This window comes from Nannobrachium achirus, assembly GCF_963921795.1.
Source record: "Nannobrachium achirus genome assembly, chromosome: 16".
Lineage (NCBI taxonomy): Eukaryota > Metazoa > Chordata > Actinopteri > Myctophiformes > Myctophidae > Nannobrachium > Nannobrachium achirus.
In genome coordinates this window covers 41,500,092-41,512,590 of record NC_137823.1, presented here as the reverse complement: position 1 = coordinate 41,512,590, position 12,499 = coordinate 41,500,092, and the positions used below count along the sequence as shown (strand labels likewise).

The 12,499-nt window shown below is 37.9% G+C and overlaps 1 protein-coding gene across 1 annotated transcript; it reads left to right on the top strand.

Annotated features, from left to right (window-relative positions):
* Positions 1-2,936: 2,936 nt before the first annotated feature.
* Positions 2,937-3,971, top strand: LOC308301038 (4-galactosyl-N-acetylglucosaminide 3-alpha-L-fucosyltransferase 9-like; the record flags this gene model as incomplete). Its single annotated transcript, XM_080744936.1, has 1 exon — positions 2,937-3,971. One exon carries the CDS (start codon positions 2,937-2,939, stop codon positions 3,969-3,971), a length of 1,035 nt encoding a protein of 344 aa, XP_080601062.1.
* Positions 3,972-12,499: the final 8,528 nt, after the last annotated feature.

The following is a 12,499-nucleotide window of genomic DNA, read 5'->3' as shown; positions in this document are numbered from 1 at the left end:
CCTCACATGCTACTTAAAGCATATTTATTTTTTTGTATTTTTTTCCTGTATAGTTCAATTCAACTCCCCCGGGAGTTGAATTTCAACCTTGTAGTACATATTATTACACACCTTTAGACACATATTGGTGAAGAAATTTCTTGGTAACGATTTACTTCGCAGATTGGTCAAATATCTTATAAAATCCCCTTACTATTAGGGGCCAAGCCTGAAAGGCTTGAGCTACTGTACTAGATTTGTATTATTCTTCTTCTGCCTACTTTCTGCACCGTGCAGTAGTTTTTTACGAAACTTGGCAATATGGTTGAGGGCTATACAAAACAATTAATACAATTAAAACAATGAATAAAGTCTAAAAGAATCCATAATCCGTCTCTAGCTGCTCTCTGGTATTCAAATGAGTCATAGGCCTACATCTCCACAAACAAGTCTCTCAGTGCTCTCCCTGTGACCAATAATGTATGCTTCAATGTATGCGTACAATCAGTATGTCACCAAAGCATTTGGGACCTCGCCCCTATACGCCCTGTACATCCCTGTCAAATGAACAATGAAGAAAATAAACTTCAAAGTCAAAAGAAAAAAGTTAACCAAGCCTGGACAAGAGAGAGAGGAGACAACTCTTCCCAGGATTGACTATTATCCTCAATGATACTGTTCTGGGACTCATCCAGGTGAGACATGAATGCATACATACCTTATGAGAGCCTCATGGGTGTGGATTCCACATGTTACAAACTGGCACTATGCCAGTGACTGGCACTATGCCATCTAGGGACTTTAAATAGTATCCTCAGGGCATCATTGTGGGCCACTTTAAGCCTCTGCATGCTACCTTTCTTGTATGTGCACCACGAGAAGGTTGTAGGCTACTGAACCTGCGAAGCAACACATTAGCCTGGGCATAAAGTTTGTGGCACTGTTTCTAGATATCTGTGAAAATGTGGCCAAGGTACTTGATTTCCTGCCATACAGCAAGACGACTGTCACATAAGTGAAAGGCTGGGAAGGCCAATTTCTTGTCTTCGTGGCGTCCCACAATTATGACACTACTCTTTTTTGCATGGTAAATTATGTCATGATCATTGCCATATAATTCGAGCACACTTTCAATAGCTGCTGTAACCCTCCACTGTATGGGATCAGAACGACCATGTCATCAACGTGGTGATTGATAATAGAATTAATAAGTGATTGATAATAGAGTTGATGAGTTGATAAATAGGACCTTTTAACCTTATAATTAAAAGCTCTAATAGTCGGAGTTATTTTTGAAAAGTAAAAGACGCAAAGCCAAATATGAGAAGAGAAAACGGAGTACAATAATACATTGGTTTATTCAGAGAATGCATTCTGCCCGATACAGAGAAAAGCAACACTTTAAACATACACATTTTTAAAATAGAAGCACACTATAAAACCTTCTTTTTCAAAGACAGCCCATATTGCACTTATTTAATTCACCAGATATATCATCCATGTAGCCTAAATGTTGAATAAAATAGGAGACAAAATCCCCCCTTGCCGAACACCATTTAACCTGCATTGTCTGATTTGCGTACCAAATAGAATTGATTGATCTCCATATGTGGGCATAAATGTACACACGTAAACAGATGGTCAAAACGGATCCTATGACAACAGGTATAATGGGGTTTTGCATTAAAGGGCGGGGCATTCATTCCCTATTTACATTGTTCCCGATTTGGCCAGGTTGCCGACTAGACGCTCGGCCGAGCTTCTAGTTATAAAAAATACATAAACCACTTTAGCCCTATTTCGTACCTAGGCGGTTTGAAAATAGATGATATTACAAACTTCTTATGAATGCTTTTTAAATATGCTTTTGTAAAAACATGTATAGAGCAGAAAACCAAACATACAAGCTATACAAGAATGATTCTTTCCCAAGTAATAATTAAACGGGTTATACTAGTTTGACCAGAGAGAGAGAGAGAGAGAGAGAGAGAGAGAGAGAGAGAGAGAGAGAGAGAGAGAGAGAGAGAGAGTGAGTGAGTGAGAGAGAGAGAAACCACAGTCACAGTACTTGTCATTTACTCACAGGAAGTGCAGCATCAATTACAAAAGGTGAGCTAGAGTGTTATTTAAACTATTCAGTACTGCTGAAAAACTATGATATGATAGAATGCAATACTTTATGGCTGTGACTTTTATTTTATGTGTACTGTGAATTGTAAGTTCTGTAGATTACTGTAGCCTACATCCTGTCTTTGACTAAGGGTTAGGTTGTTAGGAAGTTGTTAGGAGATAGTCTTGAGTCAGGTCTGGAAAAAAAAAACACTTGCTAGGGATCTCTATTACTGTATAAACAATAGGCAAAATTAGTAACAACTTTTAATTCATTTTAAATTAAGCTAAAATCAGAAGAAAGAACCACAATGTATTCGCTTGAGCTATCGTTTAAATAGAGTATATTACGGACATTCAATTCAATAGGCATTATTGGCATGAAATTTCACATGACATTCTTCTCTCTCTCTCTCTCTCTCTCTCTCTCTCTCTCTCTCTCTCTCTCTCTCTCTCTCTCTCTCTCTCTCTCTCTCTCTCTCTCTCTGTTCGTGAGACATTGTTCCAAAAAAAAAAAAATCAGATCCTTTATTACTAAACTTCAGTATAACTGTTTTATTCTACTGGTAAACAGAAAACCATATTAAAGATTTTGTAAATGACATTTAATATATACAGAAACATGTCTCGTTTACAAATACTGTATACAAACAGTATGTTCCTAAAACGACCGATTTTAACCAAAAATCTGAAATCTTAAAACAAGCATTCTCTTAAGCTTTAATTTATTTGTTTATAGGCTTATCTTATTTAACCCATTGTGAAATAAAGTGCTGTCAAATAACTTGTTAATTTTATTCAACAGGACAAAGATGCCATTTTGCAAGAATTCACGTCTTGAGATCATAATGGCTTTAGGAGTGGTGTGCACAATTATATTTTTCTTTTACTTTGATGGGGCATCTCATTTATGCTCTCCTGAAATCCAAGAAAACAGTGACATTCTTCCATTGGAGCCCCGCACCAAGCCTATTGTCATTGTGTGGACCCCTCCACTTGGTACAAAGTTTGATTTCAGGGACTGTTTGACCCACTTTAACATAGATAGCTGTGAGCTGACATATGACCAATCTCTTTACAATAAAGCAGATGCCATCATAGTCTATCATAAACACCTTCAACCATACGCAGAAAACTTGCCAAAAGTACGGCCTCATTTCCAAAAATGGATTTGGTATCATGTAGAGTCACCGACTCATACAGAAAGAATACCAGGTATTGATAATCTGTTCAATCTGACACTGAGCTACAGACGAGATGCTGACATCATAGCAAGGTACGACCTTATAACAAAGAAACCTGTGGCAGATGATGACTTTGTCTTGCCAAAGAAAGACAAGACGGTCTGTTGGATTGTGTCCAACAAATTTACAGCCGGTGTAGGTGCCAGGATGCAATACTATGATGAATTAAAAAAGTACATCGATGTCCATCTCTATGGTGGGGCTTACTCAGCATGGCTGGGCTTTGAGGACTATTACCCAACCCTGGCTAGTTGCAAGTTTTACCTTGCATTTGAAAACTCCATCCACAGAGACTACATCACAGAAAAGGTGAACGGACCTTTGGTAGTGGGAACAGTGCCAGTCGTTCTGGGCCCACCAAGAGAGAATTACGAAGAGTTCATGCCATCTGACTCTTTCATTCATGTCAATGACTTCCCAGATGCCAGATCACTGGCCGAGTATTTGTATCAGTTGGACCAGGATGATATGAAGTACATGCAGTACTTCCAGTGGAGAAAGTTCTACAAAGCTACACGTCATCTTCTCTCAACACAGAATGAGTTCACTCAACCTATTTGTCTTGCCTGTGATTACATGTCACGGGACAAGGGTTACAGTGTTGTACATAATCTTAATGAATGGTTCTTTTCATACTGACAATGTCAGGTTTGTTTTTCTCTAAGGTGTTAGACTACAATGGTTTTTAAAGTATATGATGATGATGATGATGATGATGATGATGATGATGATTACAGTTGCTGTAAGTGATATTATTATCTGTTGTTTGTTGAAACATTAAAGCTCTGTATTCTGAGAGTAATCATTCCTGTCGGGTGTGTTTACGGTATCAGTGATATGGTGTCTCTCCAGCTTGTTAATAAACAGAAAATATATTTTCAGATTGCCAATTGTGTACACTCAATGCATGCAATTCACTTTATAACACTTTTGGGGTTATTTTCCATGTATCTATTTCAGAAATAGCTAAAATATCCACTCCACAATCACTTTGAAAAATTCTAAAGACTTTTTGAATACTTTGAGAAAATGCACAAAATATGAACACCAGGCTGAAAGTGGTCCATTAAAGGAGAATTCCAGATGAGTGCTTTTTTTTTTTTTTACGGTAATCTGATGTTATTCCATCCATGTAGAGCAGTGGTAGAGGCGAAAATAAATAAAAGTCCATTTCTAGCGAGTTAGCTGGGAGGGGTCTAGCGGCAGATCGCCAGCAGCTGCATCACAGAGACGAAACTCTTTGGAGACATTTCCGGCATTATGAAAGTCAGATCGATAGTCGAGCAATACAAATAAGCGGTTTAGCGTAAAATCCCACCACTTGCGGTTAGAGCTGCAGAGGACTTGAGATGAACAAAAAAAAGTACAGATTGTTCATGGATATCATATCATTAACATGTTAAGATGGCTAGTAATTGATTTGGAATGAATGTTCTCTTACAGTGTTTTATTCTGCTTGACTCTTACCATGGAACAAAATTAGAACCCCCAACCGGGGGCACCCGCCTTTTAGTTTTTATATAACTCTATGGTATTATCGTATTGGGAAAAGCACTTGCTATATAAGCAATGCAGGTTGTAGCTACACCCTAAAAAAAATCCTGCATTCCTTTAAATGCTGCCGTGCCAGTTATCTAGCCACTAAAAATATATTGCCTGTTTTGACAACCAAGCTTTGCATTGTTCTAGTGACATACCGTCCTTGTCAAACATCAATCATACAGCTTGTAGAACTTGTTACTTGCAAAACTCCTGTCTTGCTACAAGCGGTATAATTACCATACTATCGTAAAAACAGACATGACATTTCCAAATACAGGCATGTCTTTCTTTACCAGTTCCTTGTGGTTTTGTTGTTTCGGGATGGCATGCTGCAGATAAAACGCACCGTCATCTATCTGTGTGTGTGTGTGTGTGTGTGTGTGTGTGTGTGTGTGTGTGTGTGTGTGTGTGTGTGTGTGTGTGTGTGTGTGTGTGTGTGTGTGTGTGTGCTGTACGTGTGTGTAAATGGTAAATAAATGGTAAAAGGTGCATATAGCGCCTTTAGCGCTTTACAGAGATTGTGCATTGCATTCATACCTTGCAGTTTGTTTTATTCATTCACATTGATGTAGTCAAATAAAGTCTTTGATAATGTTCTTTTGATATTCGTGTTGTTTAGAGTAGAAATTTCTGTTCGAGTTGAAAAAGTTTATAGGGCCGTTCATAGCAATAACTATATAATTCACCATCGTCTTGAACTTCTTTTCTTTTCTTTTCTTTTCTTTTCTTTTTTTTTCTTTTCTTTTGGTTGACATAAAATTACATAATGGCATAACGGGCTTCAACAACTATGTGATTGAGTTGATTAACGTCCTGTATTAGTGGAAGTATATGATCTCAAACAGAGGCCAAATAATTTTTGGTATTGACCTTTGTTTAGATACCAGTAGGGAGGGGAGTTGGGAAAATTAATTAGTAATATCATGGGTTGGCGCCTCAGCCTGTGTCTTCCGTGAGGAAGAGGCCCAAGTTCAACACACCCACGGTGAGGCCTTAGGAGGGCCAGTCGAGCCTCAGGAACCAGGGGTATGATGTTGAAACCTCTATGACCTTGAGCTACATCACTGAGGATACGTCCCAGGTGCATCCATGCAATGTGTTTTCATTCTCTGCCTATTCTGTTATTGTAATAATAAGAAAAATAAAAGGTGCCAACTGGAACGGAAACTGGTTGTTCAGAGCGATGCCAAAAACTTGTAGCAAGTACAAGACAGGTATATAAACTGTTATAAATAATGGACCTTCCATAAGGACACTCCAGAGAACAATGATGCACAACTTACTACTAGCACTGCTAATAAATCACTTACTGTAATGCAGTCTGTTATCTGGAGTGAGCAGTGCAGTCCCTTCCATATAGAAGGTCCATCCTTTTTAAAGTTGATATGCCTGCTGCTGACAGATCCCATAGCCCGAACTTGTAATCTCTTACACAGAAACGCTAATAGTCAATGGCCATACAAGTTGAGATCAATTGCTCAAGCCACTGAGGAGAATGATGCGGAATAGACAGTTTATGAGTGACCGTCTGATTGACAGAGGTTACCTTATTATATACTGTAGTAGGATGTTGTGGCCGATCATGTTAGTGTCTCTGTCAGTGACGGCAGAGTTCAGCACCTTGGTGGATCATTGAAGTGAGGTATGTCCCAACACGTGCGTGCAGTGTTGACTGACAGGCAGCTGGAGACAGCTGCGCTCAGTTTTTCTTATGATCAAGTTTTTGACTATGTACTGTAAGCTGCTCACTCTGCCTCATTCATCGCTGGCTCTCTCCTTGCTGGAGGAACGCTTCCATCGGGCAAAGCATTTAGAGAGTAAATTCTCAAATACTAGATCATATTGTTCCTGAAGAAACAATGTGGGCTCGCTTCAAGCAAAACATTTCAGCATTAAAATATACTTTGCAGTACCAAATGAAAACTAGAAAGATACAATTCTGGGAAATTGCAAGTTTGTTTGCTGTGATGCGAGTCACACTTGCAAATGAATTCCGTCCTTGTCCCTTTTATGCCCATACTGTATATGGAGATCCCTGATGTCATCAATATTAAACCCATATCTTGTTCACATGTCTTGTGCATGTCCACAGTAATGTTGATTTTTTTTAAACTGTGAAAGTATGAATGAATAGGAAGGGTCCAAAGTTTTATCAATTAAGTTTTAAAAATTAAATATCTAAAAAACTATAAAGAAAACAAGCGCAAGATTCCACATTAAGATGAACATAATTAAAGTTAATGGTGTTTCTAGGTGTAAGTATGTAGGAGTAGATAAGTGCCAAAGTTCAAGGAGAATATATCTTTAAATGGTGAGAACAACTATAGAACAACTATACTGCTGCTGCAGCGAGCCCACAATGAGTCCATCCTCACTGGCCAAATGTTTCTCGGGATATCTGAGCATATTCCATCTCAATACTGTAAGGTAAATCCCTACCAGAGAAGTAATTTCATGTATGATATTTGTAAAAGTACGGAGCCTGTACAAAAGATAAAGGCTTGTAAGGAATTTTACTGGAAGAGAAAATGGAGTCAGTGACGAGACAATTTTTAATTTGCAGAACAAATTGAAATTGAAGCTGATGATGTGGAGATCTCTCTCCTGACTGTATAAATTGTGTATCCCTAACAGAGTGAGAGAGAGAGAGAGAGAGAGAGAGAGAGAGAGAGAGAGAGAGAGAGAGAGAGATACAACTTTGACACAAATACCTGTACATCACTTACACCCACTTTTTCCACATTTCAGGATTTGATATTTCCTCATAGCAAACTTACGTCAATGGCGTGGTTGGCGGGTAGTTAAAAGCTGTTTCATAATGGTCTCTGCTGGTTCTTGTGAACGTATTGATATTGCCAGTCAAATGTTTTACAAATCAGAATAAACTAACACAACAATAAATCAATATTGTCAGTGCTGTATTTGAGGGTATGTGTGGGGTGTTGCAAGATGTAAAATAAAGGCAAAATCCAAAGCAAACCAAACAAAGGGCTTTTATCCCCTCTGAGCAGCTTGCTCAGGTGTTCCTCATTTCCCTGACAAGCGTCCAACACTTTGGTTATCCACTTCCTGAAAGAGAATACACCCACATACACAGGACTGGAGGTGCAAGGAGACATCACAATGGTACTAACCAGAAGGTACTAACCAGTTTATTATGATCTTATATTGTGATTATTTTATACGGTAATTTATTATGGATTATGAAGCAAAACAAGGAGGGGGGTATTCTCTTCGTTTCTGTTTTTTTTATTTTTTTTTATTAAGACTTAAAGGACCACCTCACCACCATATTTTATAGTTATGTTATAGATGCAAAATGCATCATATGACCAGTTGTAGCATGCTGAAATACTAAGATATCTAAAAACTTGATCACAAAAAAATAACTCAGGATTGTGTTGATCGTGTCCCAAACAATTAACTATAAAATAAGATCTGGTTGTCCCAGAGGTGAGGTGGTCCTTTAAGTCTGTTTTCTTTGTTTGTCATGTAGGCTATACATTGATTGATTGATTGATTTTTCTTTATTTTAGTGTCATGCTTCCAAGGAAGCCCAGCCCATATGGACTTACAGGACACTTTACATTTCATTTAACAAAAACAATTCACCGACATAACAATTCACACAAACAATGATCAAACAAATAACCAACTTTAACACTCAAGCTACTATTTGAAGAGCTGAGACTGTCTTCTACTCCAGGCTAGGGAAACAAAATGTGCCGTCTTAAAGACTTCATAATTAAACAACCATTCTAACTTCTGTCCATCATCTTCCCAGAACAGCTCAGGTTTTCGTTTTTGCATTATATCAAACAAAGGGACCCTCAAATCATCATATAGAGTACAATAAAACATGAAATGAAATTCATTCTCAACATCTTTCAGGTCACATACATTACATATCCTATTCTCTTCTGGTACAGCTGAGAACCTCCCCACCTCAATAGCTAGAGGTAGGATACCAGCTCTCAGCTGAGCACACAATGACCGTTGGTTTCTGGTTAAAAAGGATTTGACATAGGGCTCAGTACCAAAACAATGCTTAATCTGGACATATGATCTAAGTTTTGGCTTAGACCATATGTCGTTTGACCATTTCTCTTTGTGATTACAAAATATTTTTTGTTTCAACAAGTTAATGTTACAACAAAGCATATTAAGAAAAACATACGCCAGATCTGCCTCTCTGAGAATAGAAAAAACTCCCTTCGTCCATGGCCCATTGTGTGCCTTATCCCAGTTGAAGACCTTTTTTGTTAACCTACTCTCTGACATATTAACGAGGCGGTTCCACAACCGAATCACTTCTCCCTTTTGCCTGATCTCCATCGGTTCCCAACCCATATCTCCCTGGATCGCAAGAGATGGGGCAAATGCATGTACCCCAAGGAAACACCTTATGGCTCTATTCTGGATAGAATGTACCTGTTTGACGTCCTTAAAACCCCAAACACCTGCAGCATAAACGAGTATAGGACAAACACATGCATCATAGAGCTGTGAGTATGTGGAATAACCAATATCTTTACAAAATTTCATTTTACTAATTATTGACCCAACAGCTCTACCCGCAGAGTCTGCCAATATTGCAATTCCAGATTCATAAGACATGAATTCATCTAGTGTAAAGCCCAAGTACTTATATGCTTCAGTATAGTCCAAAGACAGGGTACCAAATGAGAAGTTCTGAAGAGATCTTACTGTGCCTTTTTTTCTAAAGTGCATAATCTGAGTTTTACTTTGATTAATCATAAACCTCCATTTTGAGCACCAGAATTGAACAATATTCAGCATCTTCTGTAAAGCATCTCCAGACTCTGCCAGGAGGACTATATCATCCGCATAAAGTAAACAGCTTACAACAACATCATCCAACATGACCTCTAGACCGGAGTCTTTAATCTCCTGGACTAGATCATTAACAAAAATAGCAAATAAAGATGGAGATAAAACATCTCCCTGCTTCACTCCAAATGGTGTTGAAAACCAACCAGTAGTGAAGTCATTCACTTGAACAGATGCTACAGGAACCTCATATAATACTTTAATAGCTTTGTAAAATCTACCATCGACACCACTCTGGAGTAATTTAAAGAAAAGCAAATCTCTATTAACCCAATCAAAAGCCTTTTGAAAGTCTATAAAACATGCATAGGTAGATTTCCCCTCTTCAATTCTTCCTTTAATCACTGTGGATACTGTATAGATATGATCAATACAGGCCCTGTGCTTCCTGAATCCATTCTGCTCATCAGCCAATATATCAAATTCCTCCAAATAATAAGAGAGCCTACTGTTTAGAATACTAGAATATAGTTTGTAAACAGTACTCATGAGACTAATGCCCCTATAATTTAGAGGGACCGTTGGATCATTCTTGGCAGATTTGGGAATTGGTTTAATGATAGACTTATACCAAAGGGAAGGAATAATACTATATTTAAAACATGTCTGAAATAAACTAAACAAAACAGGCAATATCTTGGGAGCTTTAAGAACTTCATTATAAAGGCCCTCTATTCCAGCTGCTTTTCCATTTTATGCTTTATCAATGGCCCTTATAACCTCTTCTAAAGTGAGATTACCATTTAGGAGTTGGTTTACAGCATATCCGCCCTCATCCATCTCCCTCTCAAGAGCATCTTTGGAATGACTGATGTTGGCCAGAAAACTCTCATCAAAGATGGGTGGGATACATTGTCCTGAATACAAATATACATGTGCAAAAGGAATATAAAAACGGGTCCTTTCAGGACATAATAAGCTTATTAGCTGCCTTCAGCGCTTTTTGGTAATAACTAGGTAATATGTATGTATATGTATCTTGTATATGTATATGAATCTTCCACATAATGTGATTCATTATACATAGACACTAGAGAGCAGTGCTGCATCTTGAATGTTAACAAGGCACACGCATGACTATATACCGGTATGGGTCCCTCCCTGGGCCTGTACACTAGGGCCCCTCAAACACCAGTGGTGTAAAGTAACTAAGTACTGTACTATAGTAAAATGTTTAGGTATTTGTAATTTACTTGAGTATTTACAATTTCCAATACTTTTACTTCTACTCCACTACATCTCTGATCCAAATATTGTGCTTTTACTCCACTACATTGATTAGTAGATACTTTGTAGATTTTGATTAGAATTACAAAACATGCATTAACCACAGCCCTGTAAACATTTGGCCATTTGAAGAAAAGAAAAACACTATCTACAAGCTCCAAGATATTGTAGGTCAGCCATTTTCTTTTTTACTTTTTTCTTCTTTTTTTTTACATTTGAAAACTTGAAATGGGACATTTTGCACACTGAGTACTTTTAGTACATTTTGATGCCAATACTTTTGTACTCAAGTACATTTTGAATACTGGACTTTTATTTAGAGTAATCTGGAATAGTGTCCAACAGTTTGTAAACCCCCCCTGACCTTTGGGCCCCTAGGCCTGGCTAGACAGGCCCGTTCAGGTATCTAGCTCAGAAACAATCTCTATTTAAATCTAAACAGTACACTAAATATTTCTGAAAACATTTGAGGCAAGACAGTTTAAAGAACGTGAAAGTGAAAAATGAGAAAGTGGAAAAAAAGGTAAAAAAAATCAGCATTAACTTGTTATTGTTTTACTTTGTGGGCTGTTGTGACAGCCAGTCAGTTCATAGTCACCACTGCCCAAAATCACAGTCACAGCCGTAAAAGATGTGCAGGTAAGCCACGTTGATGTTCAACCGCGCCCCCAACACTGTGATTGGCTGAGACGCGCTCATACTCTCAGGTCATCTTTCAAATCCATTCTAAAAGTAATGCAGATTCTCTCTATTTTTATGCCTCTTTTTGTCCTACATGTCACTGCTTTATGTCATTATTTTATTTTAAAACGAATTGTTGATCACTCTCATATCTACTCTTTTCCCATTTACAGTACTCTGTAGTCTGTGCCTATGCATGTTGCCATAAACAAATACAGACCATTAACACATGAAAACAAACTAGTTCTTCTTGTTGGACCACTGGCCCCTGGTTGAGTGCTGTGTCTTTCCTGGGTAGAACAAGCATAATCACCTGGAATTCGACGCTCACAGAACTTTATATTTTCACACAGGAATTGCTGGATAATCAATTACAAAGGTGAGCCAGAGCATTATAAACAAAATATATAAAATAAGAAAAGACTGCTATTTGATTTAAACATTTTCATCTTCATGACAACTGATCTATCCTATTATATAGAATGTAACCATTATGGCTGTGCCACTTGGCTTTGACTAAAGGTTAGATTGTTAGAAGATATAGTGGAGAATGTAGTCAGATTCAGGTCTGAACAAACGCTTGGTAAGGATCTCTATTATAAACAATAGGTGATGTTAAAGTATTTAAAAAAGAAAAGAAAAGGTACTAAGGTCCCAAGGTATGTTGACTTTAGTTGTGGTAGTCATATTATATTTCATTTTGAAATGATTACTCATTTTCTACAGAATTTTGAAATGTGTACATTATTCTCCCTCTCTCTCTCTCTCTCTCTCTCTCTCTCTCTCTCTCTCTCACTCACTCACTCACACACACACACAAACACACATGCACACACACGTGATGGGGAGTGTGATCATTATTCCAA